Source organism: Buteo buteo, chromosome Z (genome assembly GCF_964188355.1).
Source record: "Buteo buteo chromosome Z, bButBut1.hap1.1, whole genome shotgun sequence".
In the NCBI taxonomy this organism is placed as follows: Eukaryota; Metazoa; Chordata; class Aves; order Accipitriformes; family Accipitridae; genus Buteo; species Buteo buteo.
The window spans coordinates 76,651,164-76,672,269 of NC_134204.1; the positions used below are offsets into that span (position 1 = coordinate 76,651,164).

The 21,106-nt window shown below is 36.4% G+C and overlaps 1 protein-coding gene across 1 annotated transcript in view; it reads right to left on the reverse strand.

Annotated features, from left to right (window-relative positions):
• Nucleotides 1–792: 792 nt before the first annotated feature.
• The window catches only part of PTBP3 (polypyrimidine tract binding protein 3), a 53,352-nt gene continuing 33,038 nt past the window's right edge, over nucleotides 793–21,106 (reverse strand). Inside the window, exons 7-16 of the mRNA XM_075019439.1 lie at nucleotides 17,149–17,313; nucleotides 14,259–14,369; nucleotides 11,055–11,232; nucleotides 7,812–7,889; nucleotides 7,021–7,151; nucleotides 4,334–4,367; nucleotides 3,616–3,708; nucleotides 2,818–3,034; nucleotides 1,680–1,757; nucleotides 793–977 (exon numbers count right to left, since the gene is read on the reverse strand). Coding sequence (XP_074875540.1) covers nucleotides 845–977; nucleotides 1,680–1,757; nucleotides 2,818–3,034; nucleotides 3,616–3,708; nucleotides 4,334–4,367; nucleotides 7,021–7,151; nucleotides 7,812–7,889; nucleotides 11,055–11,232; nucleotides 14,259–14,369; nucleotides 17,149–17,313 — 1,218 coding nt within the window. The 3' untranslated portion in view covers nucleotides 793–844. The remainder of the gene's footprint in view (nucleotides 978–1,679; nucleotides 1,758–2,817; nucleotides 3,035–3,615; nucleotides 3,709–4,333; nucleotides 4,368–7,020; nucleotides 7,152–7,811; nucleotides 7,890–11,054; nucleotides 11,233–14,258; nucleotides 14,370–17,148; nucleotides 17,314–21,106) is intronic.

Sequence of the window (21,106 nt, forward strand, 5' to 3'; positions counted from 1 at the left end):
AAAAAACTCTTGAGGTTTAATTTTTCTGCCCCCAAATGACTTTAACAAAAATAACTTCTTAAAAACTTGTCAAACTATCATAATCCTGAATATTTTCCCTAAGACTGTAAACATTTTTATTCTTTAAAGAAATGTAAAAAACTCTTTGAAATCAGGACTATTTTCTTGTCTTATTTTCTCCAAATACTATTACACATCACTTCATAGTAAAAATAAGACATCAAACTTCCATTCCATGCTTAAGTCAAGCTACGTCTCTGATACCACATCTTGAAGAAACTTCTCAAATATCTTTTACTCCACAGAGAAGGCACTGCCTTTTCTCTAATAATTTAACCCATATGAACAGCACAGACTTATTGTTTTCAAAAAAACCCCTGGTAACATAAATACTATTTAGAGGACAATCCCAGTCAGTGCTTGCTTTTCTTCAAGAAACCCAAGCACTATTTCACATTCAAATTAGTGTTCAATCTGTATAGAGTAGATTCGCCATTTTGTTAGAAGTATTATTTGTTTGGTATATTGTAAAAGCACTCCAAATGTTTTGTAAGGCTGATTTTGGACAAAAGGTAAAAGGATGTTCTCTAAGTATAATTTTAAGTAGAAAATTTGATGATACATATTGTTGCTAAAGCAATTTCACAGAATCATCTTTCTATGGATTAATATTAAACTTTGATCACATACTGGCAGCTAAACTCAGGAAAGATCATTACTTAATTCTTTGTGTATGAATGAGCTTTTTCTTTTGAGAGACAGAGCTGGTCACACCTGTTTCAGTCCCTGTTTGAAGATTTTACTAAAACTGTCATGCAGTCTTAAAGGAAAGTTCACAGAAAAGTCAGATTGTAGATTTTGTGAAAGAAACTCGGAGGTGATGGTTTTCTCCAAAGTCATGATTGTGAAGCGCAATGAGAGCTTGAACTGCTTCTTCCACAGAGCCCAGCTGGATAAGAGCCATTTTGTAATTGTGTCTGAAGTACAATAAAAATCATTATTAATCCTAACCAAATTTTCATTGCACTAGCCAACACAAAAAGGTGACACAAGTATTTTTTCAGCCACATCACACACACTTAACACTTGTACAGTGAAAGAATCAGAACTAGTTATGCACCTGCTAAAATGAGGAGATAACAAAACAACACAAATTTTGCAGATCAGTGGCCTACAGCCGTATCATTCTTCCATTACACTGCACTTCAAAAAACAGGGTCGAAATAAGGCTTGAAGACCTCCAAGAAACACTTGTGTTGTCCATATATATGGGATTATTCTAGCAGGTATGATCATGCTAAAATAATGCTGCCAAGCAACCTTAATGAATATTAGAGCAGATTCATTGTCACCTTTTACATGACATTTTATATATACACATCTTGTATTTCTTTTTAAAGACGCAAGTATTTACTTTCCTTAAACTTATCTTACTTTGAACACACGCGGAATTTGTCAAAAGGCCGAATATTTTTCATTTAATTATGCTAATATAGTATCCCATTTAAAATTTTAAGATTAGAATTATCATAAAAATTGTCATAGCTGTACAGCTTTTGCCTATAGATACATGCACATGGAACTTTGCCTACAGTTATACACACATGGAATTTCCCAAAAAAGCAATTGGCCATCTTCCAGGGTGGAAGCTTGCTCAGCATTTTTACAGGAGAACTTACTGGAAGAATCTGAAGGCTTTCACAGTAGATCCTGTACTGGCAAAAAGGTTCTTCAGATCATCAACAGTAACAGAAGGCCTATTTAAAAAAACAAACAAACAAAACAAAACCAAAACCCCCTCAAGTTGTAAAAGAGCACAGCATTCTGTGATAGTATCAAAATCACAATTCTGATTTCTAAATTAAATTTGAACAGCAAAAACTATCTTCACCAACTCAAGCCGTGTCAACACTTTAGACCAAACGTCTTGTCTTTGACACTAAGATTTAGCACCACAGTGTGCTACAAAAATGTTTCAGACACACTCTACTGCTTTTCATCCTCCCCCATTATTCTCTCAGTTAAATTCAGATTGCATAAAAATCACTTATGATCTTAACCTGTACCTTCAGAAATACCTTTCATCTTGTAATTACTGGGAGTGTGCTTCACATATATTCAAATTTGGAAAGTCTTCTATTTAACTCAAAAAGCCATTTTCTAGGTGTCTTTTTTTTTTTTCCTTAGTTGGACAAAATTCCATAGTTTTCCCTTTTCCCTCCCTGCACAGCTGCCGAACAAAAGAAGCCTGTAAAAACTTATGTTTGGCTGTCACTCTACACATTGTTGACAACATTCTAGATAGGAAAAAAGGTTGTTTCAGTTTTAAAGAACACACTCCTTGATGCATTTTTTTTTTGAAAAAAACTTCCCCTGTATGTAAGGGGTCTGAATTCTGTAAAAACCATTCTTTAAAAAGTGTTAGAATGATTAAAAACTGTATCTACATTAAATAACAAGGCCAGTGATGAATTTGATAAAGTAACTCCAGTACATTATCTTCAAAACCATGTCTTTAATCTTTGCAAAAATTTATAATACAGGACTTAATATGTGAAAAACAAAAACATATTCTCAAGAAAATGTAAACTGGTTTAAAACTCATAAAGAAGAGCATTCAATCAGTTATCCTCTTTGCTAGCAATAAAAAAGTGACAGTTAAAAGATTCACTTATTGTTAATTACACAGCAGAATGACCCAAATTCTCAGGAAACTGTAAAAGGCCAAGGTAATTTAAAGCTTATGTCAGACTTTGTAACTTAAGAATATAACCTAAAAAACATCTTTCCAAGAAGATCACACATGTAGATACTCACGGGATGTTGGAGAGATGCAGGGTGGCAGATGGAGGAAAGATGTTTTGGAAGTTCTTAGAGCCAGGCTTCTTAAAGCGATGTAAAGGGCTGTTGCTGTAGTCCTTTGTCAGACCTTGGTCCTGTTGTCCCTCATGAGGAAGTTGAACTGCCTGATATTTTGAAAGACTAGCGTGGAGGACCTTTCCATAAAGCGTCAGTCCATTCAAGTAGCTGATAGCTAACAAGTGGAAATAAAATTTGAACAGGAATGAAGGGAGAGGGGGAAAAAAAAAAAGATTCTTTGAATACTAATATTGTCTTCTATTTAGTGTCAGATTTCACATTCTAAATGTAAACTGCAACTTCCATGTCACCAGGTGGGCCATGTCATAACATTATATTTAAAACAAGTATAAGGATGTAATACAACCTCCAGTCTAAATGAAACAAAAATGCAAAACAGCATTTCAATAAAGAGCAGTTGATTATTCTTAAATAGCTAGATACAGGATAAACTACAGGAAAATTGCATGATGTATTATTAAGATAAACTACAGGAAAATTGTATGATGTTTTAATTCTAACATTTACTGGATTGAGATTCACAGGATTTTTTTAAATCACTATAGGAAAATAATTTGTTTACATGAAAGCAAACAGATCATAATCAACATATACAAGGAAGGGTTTGTATGTAATAGTAAAGCATCACAATGATGGATTTAATTTATTTATGCTTGTCACTGACAGATGGCAAATTCCTCACCTATATCACACTCATGCTAGTCTGAAGCATAACTGTGCCTTAAAAACCAGTACCTAATTGAGCCTGGAATGCATCTGCCATCTGAATCAAAGCATTTTCTTTTTTGTTAAACATGATCTTCACACGATGCACATCACCATACACGCCTGTGGAAATCCAGAAAGGAAATTTGTCCAGCACATTACTACAAACAGCACAAAGGCAAGTCTGTTTCTTTTGACTAACATTAGTATTACAAAGAATAATCAACTCATTAAACAGGTTGGTTAGAATATTAGTATGAAAGAGAGCTTTAAAGTTTCTGTATTATTTTCTGAGGGGAAAAAGTCCAGGATCTTAGTCATAAAACTGCATGTTTATGTTCAGCTTTTAAATAGTCCAACAGTGTTAAAGTCCTCTTAACAGAGGCATGTTAAAATACTACTATGACAACAAACATTGTCCTCTGCAACTAACATATGTGCCAATTCTGTACTCCATTTCCTCTGATGCAATCTTTATTTTTTCATCTTACTCTGCTTTCCCATTCTTTGTAGTAAACAAATTGGACCACACACTGAAAATCTTTTGACACTGTAACCATTTTGCCTTTTTGGTACCTGTGGCCTACAACTACTGACTCAAATGATTGTCATTTTGAAACCAGCAAATTCTCTTTTGTGTTTTCTGGACAAGGACAGAACAATGGAGCTTGCATTAACCAGCATGTGTCAGATAAATAAAAAGAATGCTAGCCATGTAGTTTCTCAAGGTATATTAGACATATCTTACCAAACAGGATGAAAAGTCCATATGGTGTGATGGCCTGTTTAAATGATAAAATGAGTACATTATTTTTAAAACCATGCAAATAAAGAAATCTATTCCATAAGTGCACGGAAAGACAAAGAGAAAAAAACAAAAAAGAATGGAAGAAATACTGCACACTAATACATAAACCTGTCTCTCCAAAAGCCATTCCCTGCAATAACTACAGTGTTTAGTGCTCTTGTTAATATATATTTGCTATGCACATATAAAATATTTAAACAAGCTAACACTTCAGCTCATGCATTTTCATCAGTCAAGACCCAGTCTGTCATGCCGAAGAAGTTATTAATATTTTAAGTGGCTTAATTATTTGAACTTAAGTCTTTCCAGGCTGGCAGTTCATTCTCTGAAAAATAAAAAACATTTGCTAAACTAGAAACAGAAAAGAGCATTCAAGAACTCCTTTGTATTTTCTAAACAGCAGACAACACCTACAAAACTAAAACCAGTTGCTTCAAAATGTGTTTGCTTTGTCTTCAGTTTTGTCCCCATTTCTGTACATGACCATAACATGCTAAAGTGATACACATAACGTTTAATTGTTTATATATGAAGCATATAGAAAGTTGTATTTAACTTGAATTTAAATTAATAATTTAAATTCAATTAGAAGCTGTGAACAGAAAGCTACATATTGAAAGAAATAATTTTTCTTCAGTGATTTTTTATTAAATCCTTGTGTACCAAGATCCCCAAGTACCAAAGAATATAATTTACAACCTAATGCAGCCAAATTTTATTCAACTGAGGCGAAGGTTTTGCCAGTAATGAGTACTAAAAATACCTGGATATCAGAAGCACTACTCAGACTCTCTAGCCCTATTCCTTCTGAATTCACAACATTAGAAATGTGTACCAAACATACCTAAATTATTTAAAAACAGAAGATACTGCAGGCTAAGTGTAAGCCCATATCTTTTATCAGCATTTAGTAATAAGGAACAATTACTATCAATGTAAAATTTAAATGCTTCTATAGTTTTTCCTTCTGGCCCAAATGTTTTAATTCAGCAGTTTATTTAAAGAAATTTCTTAACCAAATGACACTGCAATATTTCTACTAAAAAAATGTTCTTTGGAAGACAAAACCAGCTAATTTACAAGTCAAGAGGGAATATTCAAATGCACACTGAAATATAAATCAAAATAAGGTCAACCAGATTTTCTATACACAGAAAAAGAAGGGACAGGGCTCAGAAAACCACTACTGAAGAACAAGTGTTACAGTTGCCAAGAAATATATTTACAACAATTTATATTTCCAACAATTAATGTTGTTGTACGTTCTTATTTTTTACCTTTTTAGAAGTTGAGCATTATTTAATGCATTTATGTTGTACCACGCACTGCAGCACAAAGTTCTACATGACAACTTCTTAGATATGATTAGTATTTAAGTAAAGCAGCAATGTCCTAAAAATAGCTTTGACCTATGGTTCACATACGCCTATTCTTAAAAAACACTCTCTTTTAAGACTCAGAGAATCATCTTGAATAATCAGTCACATAAAGCACATCCACAGCAGTCATCAGGAATTAACTGATAAGATATATTGACAAATCAAAGAAAAAGTGACCTGTCTTAGAGTCCTAATCTGCAGCTGTTTCTTTTGATGCTTACTATGGAATTCAGCTATTGGTACAAAAACGGAAACACAGCAATTACTTAAAGATTAAAGTAATTGGTCAACAGATTTTTAAATCTCAGTAATATGAAGATAACTTCCATTTTGCCAATAACTCCTAATTTTATCAGTTTTATGGTGGAGTGAATCTAATGAGTGCGTAAAACAAGAATTTTACATGACTGTAGTAGAACTGTGTATCAACAGTCAAGTAGAATTGTGTTTTAACCCATGGCCTTGGTAAAGCTTGATTTTTATAAGAGATGTATATTGGTTTTAATTAAGCACAGATCAATGTGTAATATTTGAGTAACAGGAGTAAGCTTATAGAACAGTCTATGTAATTTCCAGTACAAAAATAACTATCCAAGTTGTCCTTGGCAATTTTACTGCCAACACATGAAAAAAATCTGTGTGATACTATGAAAAGTGAACAAGTATTTATTAACTTTTAAAAATGGATTTACAGTGATGTCAAGAGCAAAGTGCACCTGTGTTTTTCCTCTCCAACCTGGGAAAAGTTGCAAAACTAGAAAGAGCCTATCTTTCTTTGAACTGTACTTGATTTGGCATGCTTTTATCTCCTTTTCTCTTCCCTCCTGTTTCTCTAACTCCTCATGATTTGTAAGAAATGAAAAATTCTTTGGCTTCTCTAGTGATAAAGTAGCACACAGAGGAGTCACTGACAGAGATACCAGTAAGTTTAGTCTTAATATATGTTGTTTACCTCTTCAAACATTTCTCACATCTGACTATACACTCTTCTCTAATTACTAGCTACACTGCTAACATAAGTTTCCTAAAGTAAATTGTTTTAGGAAGCTTTTCACTGCTGACTGGAGTTTTTAAACCTCATCAATATTGCAAGCTATCTATCTCAAACAAGAATAGAGCCGTCCTGTTTTTTATATTATCAGCATAGAGATTTTCTCTCTCATTCCTTCAGCTAATGTCAATTTGCAAGAAGGATTCTGGCAGTTGATACAAGCTGATACTTGCGTCAGTGCCACCAATGAAACTTACTTCAGGGTTGAGGTTGCTGACTAGTAAAACAGAATTTCCTGGAACACCAAAAACACCAGGAGGAGTCATCTGTCCAGGTGCGGTGACTGTGAGAGAACCAAATGCTCCAGGAATACCCGGAACCGAAACACCTGGAAGGTTATTAATAGTATCACTTGACATCTCAAAGTGGAAAAGACATCGTAGAAGACAAAAGCAGATTATGTTTGGCAAAAACATCAATATTCAATTAAAAAAATGCTTTTAAGGAATTTAGTTATTCCTAGTATCTGAGCAATAAAGAAGAAAGCACCTCCACTCCAGAGATTAAGAAATACTCAGCTACACCAACAGACCCAAACAAAAGGGGACATAAATTGCAGCTCAAGAGAGAAGAAAAATAATTTAGCACAAAAGTTTATCCTGTGCTGGAAAGGAAAAGATCACTGATTCTAGAGGACTCTATATTTCTCATTTTATAGCTAGAAAAGGGGAGACTTCCTCCTTTAGCTTTGAATGTCACTGAAGTCTTCTGATTCTTAGAAAACAGACGCTTAGTTTCTTCTCTTGCTGGTAATCTTTACCATGGCATTTAATTTTTTCCTTATTAAATGATAAACTACCTCAGCATATATTTTTAATTACAGAAAGTAATTTTACTAAATGATATGAGAAAGAGAATCAGAAAGACTCAAATCAACATTGTGTTCTGACTGCTATATTTGAAAACAATTTGCTCTGAACACAGGTGTATTCAGATAGAACACTAGCCCCAAATGCAAACACCACATTTTTAGAAAATGGAAACTTACCAGCAGCTTCAAAAAAGCCCATGCCTGGGGCAAACTCAACAGGCCCTCCATATGATGAGAAGATAACATTTGGGGTGCCTAGAGAGAGCAGACACACCTAATTAAAAGAGATTTTAAAATTTTTAGAAAACAGAAGAGACTTCAGCAATGAGAATCAGCTTCCCATGTTGCTACGCTGACTTTGGTCCATGATTACCTCTTTTATAAATCTTCTGGGTTAAAAACTCTCATTGAAATCAAAGATTCTATGTTCTACAATGACAATTTTCAGCCACTTTTAAAGGCAAATATTCTGATCAGCCTTAATGACCCTCTCTAAAACAAAGTCAGGGCAAAATGTAATTTAGACAAGTTTGAATAGGAAAGCACAGCATAGATTAGTATCCTGTAAATGTTAAGACGCCTGTAGTGCAATGTTCAATGTTTTTTATTCACACAATGGAAATGCATTCTAGACATTTTCTGGAAGTAAATACACTCAAAGACATTTTGCAGCGATGAGACACAACTATTTCCTAGACATTTCTAAAACCAGTACAGGCTAAATAATACAACAACTACAGTGAATCTGAGGTTCTGAATTTTACTAGCTATTGAGATGCACAAAGTATACGTATTTTGCTTTTTAAGGAGATGTACTTTCCCAGATTGTATTACTTCATAAATAACCAGTGGTTTTTATGGTTCTCCTGGCAATCACAAGCATTAAACAGATTTGGAACACCAGCATATGGAGAGTCCCAGCCTCGAAGATGATTTTCACATTAGTATGTGGAGTTAAGTGCTACCTGGGGCAGCACACAAACTTGTGTTCTAAGAGGCAGTTAGATACAAGCTTGAGTTGTGGATTCTTTCATATGTTAGTACACAAGATTTTTTTAAATGGGGCATGTATAATCAGCAAATACATCCTGCAAGCCTGGCACTATGTCTGCTTTACTACTCAAGCCTCCACCATTGATTAAAATAGCTACATTCACTAACAGACGGTTATTGACAGGGATAATACAACACCAGAAGAAGTATCCGTTATGAATTACAAAATCAACAAATAAAACAGACACCACAGATCAAGTATTCATGAATACCGCATCACATTACACCTCCTCTTATCTGTAGCAACAAAGTGTCTTTCATACAAACAACTGAACACATTTATCACACCAAAGCAAGTCATTGTGTTCTTGAAATACATGCACTGGTGCATTATACTGACAAGTTTTGGCAATATAGGTATTAATCACTTATTCACAATCCAAGAACGGTAATGGAAACATTAATGAAGAAATAGATAAAGCGCTTTTATTCTGCCAAATAAGACCTGCAAGTTGCAAACTGATACCAAAGTCAGGCATGTAAAAACTGTCAAACAGAGCTAATGCAGAAAGATCTGGAATTCTTTGTTGCATTTTTTTACGTGTAAAATCATTTGCTTCATGGCTGGCAGCTAGCTTTCAAAGCAAGCTAATTCACGTATCTCTGCTTATGCTGACTAGGTGAGGGAACTCTTTAAATGCAAAACATTCATAAAATCTGCTTGTTTATAGTGCAGTATCTTTTCCACCAAAAACAAAACAAAAGAAAAAAGAAAAAAAAAGAGGAAACAACAAGTTTCAAGAGCAGTTCAGTTTCGCTATTAAGAAAACTTCAACTCTACAGAAAAAATGCATGTATTATTCTGATAGATACCTGCTTTATCTTAGAATTCTCCATCAAAACTATTACCACTAGTAATAACACAGGAAGTGTAAGTGCTGACATGACTCCCAACATCTTTTCCTCATGTCATGCAACTGAGGACTATCAGGACATACTATGGCAACATATGCATGTTGTCACCACTGACAGAAAGGCTAGAAGCATGCTTCTCCCAGTCTACAACTATTTTTTTTTTTAAAGAAAAATAACTATGTAGCTGCTTCACTATGACTGCACTACAAATTTTGATACAGGCATCAGCCTCTTCTTTACACCAGCACCTCTGCTGTTCTTACTATTACAGTAAAAGTTCACACTGAAAATGAGATTGCTAGCAATGACAAGCTTGGAAGAGTGAGGTGAGAGGAAATGGGTAAGTGTTCATGTGTTACCCTCCAAAAGCATGTGTACAATGTTATCTCTACCCTACAAGCAAGTTTGTCCTTAATCTACTCTAATTGTACTTTCCCCTTTTATTGACATTTCAAATTGTGTAAGTCTAATTAGTAAGAACATATCAGATCTATAACAGCACATTTCCATGATGCTGTATGGCAAATACTCAAAAACATTATAAAAATGGTTGTACATTATGTAAAGATCCAAGGCCTACCTTTAAGAGGACCAGCAAAATCAATTAAGAAAGTAGTGACTGCAACAAAGCCAACTATCTAAAAGAGCAAACCAAACCCAGTATCTGCCCTAGCAATCACAAAAAAAATGAAGGAAAAAAGGGAACTCTTTCCCAGCCCGTGCTACTGTTCTAACCAACTGGACAGCACTTAGATACCTATTCAACAGCTGAGATAGTTCTTAGCTGTGTATTGTTGCTAATGGTTGTCATTAGAGAGAAAGAAAAGTAGCTAAAATCACTCAAATTGCATTGTGAGCACTTCTGCCAGGTCAGATTAATCTGTCTGGTGATTTGCATTATTACCAAAGTTGATTAAATGAGCATGCCTGAGCTATTTATGCAAAAAAGGCTTCTCCAGTGTGGCTTCAAGCAGACACTGTCTCCTCTATGCCATGGAAGTGACTTTCTAATTTCTAAAATTTTACTTTTAGAAGGTGACTACAAAACATACAGAAATAAGCGTAGCATTTCTAAGTTTCTTACAGTTTCGTTTCTTACAGCTGGCAGTTATCCTAAAATACCAATGAACAAGAGCTAACACCCTTAAAACACTTCTTTTCAAGCAGCTTTAGGGAACCAGCATCCATTTTGAATGACTGACATTGACCGATCTGATATGTAACATTTATTATACTACCTGTATGAATGGTATTTCACAGCATTTTACAAATGTAGCTTTTTGACAACACTTTGACTTTGCCCAAAAGCATTCCTCATGTTATAATTTCAGATACTCATTTATCTGGAGTAGGACTTTCTGCTCTCCATACAAACTTTACTGTACCTCACAAACCAAAATGTATGCAAAATGTACCCTTCTATGAACCCAATATGAAGCCAGAGCATATATGCAGCATAAAAAGCATAACGATCTTATTGTGTATTTATCACTAAAAGTGAAGGTTTCTTACCAAAGGCAGGAGGAGCTACGCATGGCTCCAGGGGCAGTTGGCTATCACCAGAAGGAAGGTCAAGGCGAGTGAAATCTCTGCTTTTCTCATTGTTGTACTTTACCTTAAGGCTAGCCAACTTGGAGAAATCAATACGCAGAGTGCAGCATGCAGTGTAAATACTTTGGCCATCCAGAGCCTGAAGAAAAATAAGTAAGTTTTCAGAGACAAAGCACATAGTGGGTAAGTTTATTTTATTTTCACCCTGCAATTGTATCCAATCAGAAACTCATCTTCTGTTTTTAAGGTGCTGCTTTTGAACACCAAGTAGGCAATTATACTGCCGCTATCCTTACCTAAACATCCTGTGTAGAGTACTAGTGTAGTCCACTAATTAGTAAGTATTGTCGCCTTGTGGCAATGCACAAAACATAGCTTTAAGTACGACTTGTATTTCCAGCTGTGCTTCTAATCTTACTTGTCTCCCACTCAACTCAACACATGGTATCAGATGCTAGTAGTGATACTAACTCGGAGATTTTTATTGTACAGAACTGTCCTTTACATGTGAAGGATCTAGAGCACAAGTCTTATCAGGGGTGGCTGAGGGCACTGGGGTTGTTTAGCCTGGAGAGAAGGAGGCTGAGAGGAGACCTTATCACTCTCTACAACTACCTGAAACGAGATTGTAGCGAGATGGGGGTCAGTCTCTTCTCCTAAGTAACAAGTGATAGGACAAGAGGAAATGGCCTCAAGTTGTGCCAGGGGAGGTTTAGATTGGATATTAGGAAAAATTTCTTCACCAAAAGGGTTGTCAAACATTGGAATGGGCTGCCCAGGGAAGTGGTTGAGTCACCATCCCTGGAGGTATTTAAAGGGTGTGTGGATGTGGCACTTAGGGACATGGTTTAGTGGTGGACTCAGCAGTGTAGGTTTACAATTGGACTTGATGATCTTAAGGATCTTTTCCAACCTACATGATTCTATAAAATCCATCTTTTTAAGAGTAGCTATGCTCAGAGAAATCACTGAAGTAGTATCTTCTGACTGTACCAGACATAAAAGAATCATGATGGATGAAGGCGGAAAAACCAGTCAAAAGATACTAGTTTGTTATAATTATTTAATATAAGATGGACTGAAATTATAATTTCTGTGAAATAAGGTATAATTTATTATTAATACTGTTCTTTAAGAAAAGATGCTATTGCTAACACACAGGCTATAATCCCAACTACCTTTACTAATTTCCAATATATAGTTAATCTCTGAAACACATAGTGAATTTACTTACTGGACTATAGTGCAAATAGCAGTAGATAAATATTCTGTGCCTTTAATTTTGAAGCTGAGAATAAAGTCACCTTCAATAACAAAAGAGGGTAAAAGTTCCATTCACTCTAGTCTTTTGGTAATTTTTTGAAAAAACTGAATGCTGAATACCACTTAATACTTAGCGGAATCTATTCTTCTATGTACATTCTACGGGAACTTTCAAATTGATTTTATTTATTTACTAATATTGAGGTGTCCACATAGGTTAAAGTGAAATAGAAAGTGTCTCAGGCTTAGTTTCAAGTAAGTGAATATTTTATCTTCTGTCTTTACTTTTTAGTTCACAGTTCAAGTATTATAATGTGAGGATTTGTAACACTGCTGTCCCTTCTGCAAAAATCTTTGAAGTCTCAGCCCTCAATATTTAATTAACAAACTACTCTGCACTGAGGAAAATAACAATATTTTCTAGAAATTAAAATATTTAGCTATTATAAGGAAAGTAATTCTGAAAGTTGTTTTAAAAAAAAATGTATTGGGTTTACATAGGAAGCTTTTGGTAGTAGGGGGGCTGCTGCCCCTCTGTAGGAAGAGACCAGGGGCTGCCCCGTGCTGGACAGAGTGAGTTCCAGCCAGCTCCAAAACAGATCTGCTGCTGCCCAAAGCAGAGCCAGTCAGAACACTGGGGGCACCTCTGTGATAACATGTTTAAGAAAAGGTAAAAACCACTGTGCAACAGCTGGAAGAGAGAGGAGTGAGAAAAGTGTGAAAGAAACAACCCTGCAGACACCAAGGTCAGAGAAGGAGGAGAAGGAGAAGGAGGAGGAGGAGGGCGAGGAGGAGGAGGAGGAGGTGGTCTGGGCACCAGAGCAGAGATTCCTCTGGAGAGGATCATAGTGAGCCAGGCTGTCCCCCTGCAGCCCATGGAGGTCCACAGTGGAGAAGGTATCCACCTGCAGCCCATGGGAAGGACCCACGTTGGAGTAGTTTGTGAAGGACTGTATCACATGGGGAGGACCCAGACTGGAGCACAGGAACAGCATGAGGAGGAAGGAGAGGCACAGACAGTGTTATGGAAAGACCACAACCCACATTGCTTGTACCCCTGCGCCACTCAGGGGAGGAGGTAGAAGGGTTGGGAGTGAAGCTGAGCCTGGGAAGAGGGAGTAAGGGTGTAGGGAAGGTGTTTTTACTCCTTACTATCCTACCCTATTTTTAATTGGCAATAAATTAAATCAACCTTCCCTAAGTCGAGTCTTGTTATGCCTGTGATGGTAATTGATGAGCAATCTCCCTGTCCTCATGTGGACCTACGAGCTTTTTCATCTTATTTTCTCCCCCTGTCCTGCTGAGGAGGGGAAATGAGAGCAGCTTGGTGGGTGCCTGGCACCCAGTCAAAGTTAAACCACTGCAGGAAATACACCTAAAGTAGGTGAGGTTTTCTTCATTACTAAGAATGTGCATTGTAAAAATCAGGATACAGCATGTTTGCTATTAAGAAGTTTAAGGTGAAAACATTGATTACTACAAATTTCTCACTGAAATTCAAGCAAGTAAAACGTGGAATATTCATCTAATCTCTGGGCATTTAACTACACTACTCTTAGTATTGAACCTCACTGAAAATATTCCATTTAGTTTGAAAGGCAAAAGACTTTTTGGTTGACTAGTTACCATCACTCATCACTACTGACAGGTCTGATTTTTGTGTTTTTATGTTTGCATAACATAAATATGTTTGTGCATTTATGCTTGCAGTTCATGATAGAGTGCTATCCTCTTAACTAATGAGGGATGGCAAAGTTATTCATGTGCAACAACTGTGTTAGAATGATGAGAAGTCATAAAGTTAATGATCAAGCTATTCCTAATGTTCTCCATTTACCTGGGGGAAAAAAAACCCACAAACAAAACAAAACAAAAAAATCAAGCTGAATATGCTACACTTACTATTTTGGCATAATATGCATTCATTGGATCAGCATACTGGATCAAAGCTTGGAACATGCTGTTCTTCGTGAAGGTGATAATCTTCAAGATAGATCCAAATTTAGAGAAAATCTGACAAGAAAAAAACATGGACTTTCAGAAACAATGAATAATTCATGCACACTAAAACCTAGCATTTTGTACTTCATATAAATTTCTGAAAATGATTTCTTTTCTGACAGCTGAACAGAAATTGAGTGAACTCAGAATTTTATTTCAGGTAAAAAAAATATAAAAATTAAAAAAGAGGCTACAAAAGATGGGGAAGAAGGAGAAAATTTCCTTCAAGTTTTAGCAATGACTGTTCAACTAAGAGCAGGGAAGGCCAGCCCAAACAGGCATTTGTCCAATGTCTGCAGAGAAATTGTGGAAAATCAAAGTTGAGGTTTGAGAAATGGACTTTCATAAGTTAATTGAGATGGGAACTGCAAAATGCCTTGCAAGGTATCCACCTTTACATTCTGTACTTCAAACAAATTCTGCAAATTTAATGACCAAAAATACATCTTAAATAGTTGATGTGCCTACAAATGAATCATGCAGACCCACTGTACTAACTAGAAGAAAAAGAAGGAAAGAAGAAAGACAAAGACCTAGTTTAAACAAGAGTGTGCACTACATGAAGGTGTCTATACAAAAGCAAAGCCACATAGAATGAGGAAAAAAAAGTATAGCTAGGACGTATCATGCCAGTGCAGAAAAACTATGTCCAAATGAACAGTGGAAGAAGAAAGGTGAGTTTGGGAAGTACTAGCAGTTTTAGAACAAACTGTTAGAATTGATGCAAAGTCAGGAAATCAGACCCCCCCCAGACAAGTATTAAGCCTGAAATGGAAAGAAAGGCCAGAGGTAAGGACAAGTATTTCTTGCCAGCCTGTTAGGCCTAGAATCATGGATGCAAGACACACTGTCCTAACCCTTTGTGCCCAGTTTTTCAATCTCTCAGAAACAACATTTTTATGCTGCAGTCATCGTTTTGTGGTAGAAGACAGAACACAAACCTTTTTCACAGCAATTTAAAATTAGCCATTGAGTTCCTCTTCATAAAGCACTTCCCCTTAAGAAAGGCCTAAATACAGCTTCTGAACACATGCTTTGCCATGTTTATCCAGAAGACTAAATAGACCTTTTTAAGATAATGAAATTCAATGTATTCCTGTTTGGTTTTAAAGCTAAAACCCACTGTGTATATAAATTTTGTTTCTGCAAACGTAACACTGAATATTCTATTTCTTATAATAAATATTTTAAGGTGAATTGTGCTAGAAGAAAGTGCTAGTTACTTGACAAGCAGTTATAATTTACAAAATATAATTGAAGTTTTGGATGACAGCTTGCCTGCTAGTGTTCCATACGATGCCATACTTATCAGTGAATATTTTCATTTTCATTAACCTTACCACACTTACAAAGTAATGTTACATTGTAACTATCAGGCACAAAATGCTGCTTTAATTAGAGCAGATTGTCCCCTGGTAAGAACCCCAAATAAGCTCCCTTTTCAAAAATTGCTTTAATTTTCTAGACCTATTGCAAAAGTAGTTGAGTGAAGGTCAATGGGCAATTCAAAGACTGAAAATATAGCTCTGTTGCACTGAAGTAAACATTAATCAAATTAAACTAACATGAATCTCCTTCCACTGCCTGCTTAGTAAAAAAAAAAAAAAAAAAAGAAAAAAACAAAAAAACCCACAGAAGATTAGATCCAGGAACCGCTGTTGCAATATTAAACTAGTACAGCTCTCATAACCACAAAAGTTTGTTCTCAGGTTATTCTGAGTGCACTAATAATCCTAAACAGTTGTCATACTATTTGCACGAGCTCAATAATGAGTGAACAATACTCATAGATACAAACAAGAGTTTAGATCAGGCAAATTGCTACATCAAAGTGACAACTAGTGTCATCAAAGTGACAAGTGACAAGGTGGGGAGATACAGAGAAAGAGGAAATATTAAGAGGTAAGATTGAAAATAAAGTGTTGGTAACGATCAGCTATTATGCGATATGCTAGTAGAGCAGCAACAACCTTCTTCCAGGACTGCACATTCTTGTAAAAACATCCCTATTATTTTAAATCACATTAAATTGAGAAACTCATATTTGGGGCATATTTTTTATCGCACAAATTTACTAGTAATTGCAAAAGATTCAAGTATAGAACTGCTTGCAATATTTGAAAAAAGTATTGACAAATCCTTCAGTCACAAAGACATAGTTTTGTGACTTAATTGTTTTAAACTTACAGTTCTCAACAGCATAGCATGACTCCTAGCAGGAGTTATGGTAATGTCTTTCATAGCTATAGCCCACCACTATTCCCGGCTTTCAGAGTTAAAGTAAATGGCATTCTAATAGTTGATGAACAATCAAAAACTTTTGTCCAAGCAACTATACTTGTATAGTACATCACTTGCATTGAATTATAAAAGTGAATATAAAACCCTAAAATTTAATCTAAACTACAGAAGTTACTCAGTATAAAGAGTGCTAAAATATTGGTCCACAAGTTCATAACAATCAGTATTTCACTAACTCATCATGTGGGCAAAAATTAGAAATAACACCTCAGGTTTGTTGCTACTTCCACAGAAACCAAGGAACTTAAAGAAATGAAAGACAACATGAAAAGCTGAGTACAGAAGCTCTGTTTGCTTTGATTTTTGTGCAAAACTGATTCAAGCCTAGATCCCTAAACTGCAACAAATCATTTTAAAGTGACAGTCCTCATTCAAGCAATTAAGTATGCACAGGTACCTTAAAAAAAAAAAGGGGGGGGGGGGGGTTATGGCTTTACAATGGCAACATTGGAACAAATTTTAACTATTTTTTTTAAGCAATCCTCATTACCTGACACAGCAGGTCTAAAGTGACAGGGTAGAAAAGATTTTCGACAATGACCCGAAGAACAGAACCTTGACTTGGAAGGGGCCCACCTTCAGCAACGGGAGTACTTGCAGTAGCCAGGTTTCCAGACTGCATAGCATTCATACCTTGTAATGCAGCTTGGGCTCTCTGAAATCATGACACACAGCAGAGACCAGAATTAACTTACACATACGCAAATTATTCACATCTAAACAAAGTTCTCTTACAAAGTGTCCTGGTTTCAGCTGGGATAGAGTTAATTGTCTTCCTAGTAGCTGGTACAGTGCTGTGTTTTGAGTTCAGTATGAGAAGAATGTTGATAACACTGATGTTTTCAGTTGTTGCTCAGTAGTGTTTAGTCTGAAGTCAAGGATTTTTCAGCTTCTCATGGCCAGCCAGCGAGAAAGCTGGAGGGGCACAAGAAGTTGGCACAGGACACAGCCAGGACAGCTGACCCAAATTGGCCAACGTTGTATTTCAAACCGTGTGACCAACGTTGTATTCCATACCGTGTGACGTCCCATCTAGTCCAGGGAGTAGGTGCAGGGAATTGCCCTCAGGGACTAGCTGGATGTCGGTTGGCCGGTGGTGAGCAATTGCACTGTGCGTCATTTGTACATTCCAATCCATTCATTATTGCTGTTGTCATTTTATTAGTGTTATCATTATCAATATTAGTTTCTTCTTTTCCGTTCTATTAAACCATTCTTATCTGAACCCACGAGTTTTACTTCTTTTCCCGATTTTCTCCCCCATCCCACTGGGTGGGGGGGTGTCACAACCCAGACTGGACAGACCAGGGAGTTGTGTTTAATTCGAAATTCCCTCAGGCTAAATTAAGGTGAAACGACACCAAATGATCAGTTACAAGATTTTATTCATGACAGAAGCAAACTGAACTGGGGAGGGGTGGTAGTAGGTGGCAGGGTTTCTCACAACAGGAATTGGCATAAGATTACTTCTGTAGACCGTGTAACCCAGGGTAACCACATACATCGATTCAGGGAATAAGGAGATCCCTCCCGTTGAGTCACGAGGTTCAGAGCAGACCCCCTTGCTTTCAAGACTCCTCCTCAGAGAAGATTCTAGGGGAGGCTGGATCCGCTCTTAGTCACAGACTTGGTCAACGGTTTATATCTTGAAATGGATGCGATTGTGGAAAAGGAAAAGGAAAGAGAGAAGAAGAAAAGAGAGAAAAAAGAAGAGAGAAAGATTTCACTGGTCCTGGGTCCAGCGTTAGTTCAGTCAGCCAAGGGGTCCAGTCCCGGTAGGCTTGCACACCCAGGGCTTCAGTTGGTGTCTTTTTATCATCCTTGTCCCTTCTTCGGGCAGGACCCGAACTCCTCAGGCTAATGAACAGTTTGTGAGCCTTTGGGCTTGGGGGTTGTTTGTGGAGTAACTTCTCCTTCCCTGCAGACGTGGGCATTGTTTGATCTTTGCATCAGAAGAGCTTATCAGAACAGGGAGCTGCACACCCTCCAGCACGCCTTCCTCCTCCTGTTGCTGATGTCTGAGCTGATGGGCTTTTCACCTTGGTTCCTTGCTGTGCAGGGTTTGTCTTTAAGCAGAATTTGCCCCACCACAATGTTTGAGACATTAATTCTTTCAGTCTCTCACAGGGGTGAGTGAGTGAGCGGCTGCATGGTGCTTAGTTGCTGGCTGGGGTTAAACCACGACACAAAGAAAAGCATGTAAAATGCATTTAAAATGCAGCTTTTAAAAAACATATTCCCTTTATCTGATTATCATTTCAAATCCCATGATAATAGGTAAATCATACCTCTTCCTTCCCTTCCCCCTCCCCTAAAAATGTCAGATCATACTTTCATGTAATTATGACTTTCTTTTTTAGTTAAACTGTCACTACTTTGTAATGCCATATAGACACAATTTTGCTTTGATTCAGTAAGCTTTTGTCATTCTAGAGATTTTCCAGCAAATCAATATGATGACACTATTGTAATAGACTAACAACCAGTCAGTGTACCAACAACTATTTGCTCTGCTTTATTAGTATTTCATTCTCTTCAGGAACTAAGCTTTGCTGGGGATAAGCTTAAAAGTGCATACCCTGCTCTTTTTTCTGAGCCAAGATATCAACCACGAAAAAGACCTTTAAAAATCTCACTCCTCAAACTGCCTCACTGGGACTTTGGAAGTCTCTACACTTATTTTTGATGGGCTTTCCTCAAAAAGCTCTTCAGACTACCTCTGAGAGCACTATTGGAGAGATGTTCCTTTCCAAATGTAGTGTTGCAACTTGAAGTCATGTCTCAGTAACACTGTTTCCTTGGAAGATGGACTAAACATGGCACAGGGCAAACATATTACCTGGTTTCAGAAACATGTAACCCCGCAAAATAATCTGCACTTCAGGCCTAAGCCTAGATGCTAGGTCAGCAATGTAGTGTTCAGCTGCTCTGCTAGGTCTCTAAAATTTAAATAAAACTCAAATGTAAGAGTCATAAGTGCAAAAAAAAAATTTTTTTTTTTAAGTAGACAATGTTGGTTTTATAGAAGGACAAAGTAATACTCTGAGAAACAGATACAAGGAGTCTTATTTGCAAATATGAGTACAGTTTTCCTGAGGCTGTTACATTTTTACTCTTAAAAAAAAATCTTATTATTGTATTTATTTGTTTTTGCAGATAACAAACCAATCCAGCAATCTTGGATGAGGAAAGAGACAAGTAACATCTATTAGATTGACAAGCTTGCAAGATTTCAGTGACTTTTGTGTCAGCACAAATTAAAAATGAGCACGATTTTTGCCCCAGTCACTACTTGCAACATTCTTACAGAAAACAGAATTGTGATACACACATCATATTATATAATTTATGTATCTAAATGGCAGGTCAATTGCAATTCATTCAGGAGTCAAAAAATCCAAATGCATTTCAACTACAATATGATGGTTTGTATACTTTGATCTTGTCACGCAAAGAGTATTTCCTTGTTTGGAAATCAGGATTTAAATCAGTTATCTGCAATGTTCAATTCATATTCTTAAGAAAGGAATTTTTAGTACTTCAAAAATACAAGGAAGATATTAATTCTGGTGTTTGGCATGAAGTTACGCAAAAAACTGATGTTTTATCAGTGAAAATATCCATTTCATTGGATCTAGGGTTCTTCTTAGAATAAACAGTCAACATTAAAAAAAGATAATACTATTAAGAATAAGCTTGAACAACTTAAAGATGATGATTTGCTATTCCTGAGTTTGGCAATGCCTTGGAACAGTGCCAACAACAAAAATTTTACAAAAGCAGGTTACATGACCCCTCACAATAACATCCATATCTGATAAAGTAAAAAGCTTCAAAAGAGCTGCTTTTTGGGCAGAAAGGGGTTCATCATGTATCAGCTGGGTTTGCTCTTCCATGTGTTCTTCAGATAGCATCTACAGACCCATGATTAGCAATTAACTTTAAGAAAACACAAACATATAAAATCGAAGCAGTATGTTTTTGTGGTATTACTGCTACTATATCACGGACACAATAACATTGGGAAAAAAAATCAGGACTAATTACTCAGAGAAAAGATTTGCCAAACAAGACATGATATTTGCTTCATATTCTGAAGCTATTGAGAATGGTTACCTAATGTTAAAGCTTAGGAATGGCAAAAGTTCTTCCAAAACATATGGTAAGCAAGTATTCTAAGTAATGCAGAATATAATAGTAGAGTCACCTAGAGCAGGCTGCTTAGGACTGTTTCCAGTCAGGTTTCTAACGTATCTGAGGATGGAGACTCCACAACCACTCAGAACAACCCATTCCAATGTTTGACCACTCTCACAGTAAAAAAGTTTTTTCTTAAGTGGATTTTTCTGTATTTAAATTTATGCCCATTGCCTCTTATCCTGTCACTGGGCATCACTGAAAAGAGTCTGCCTCCACCTTTTTTACTCCCCCCTCACCACATATTTGTA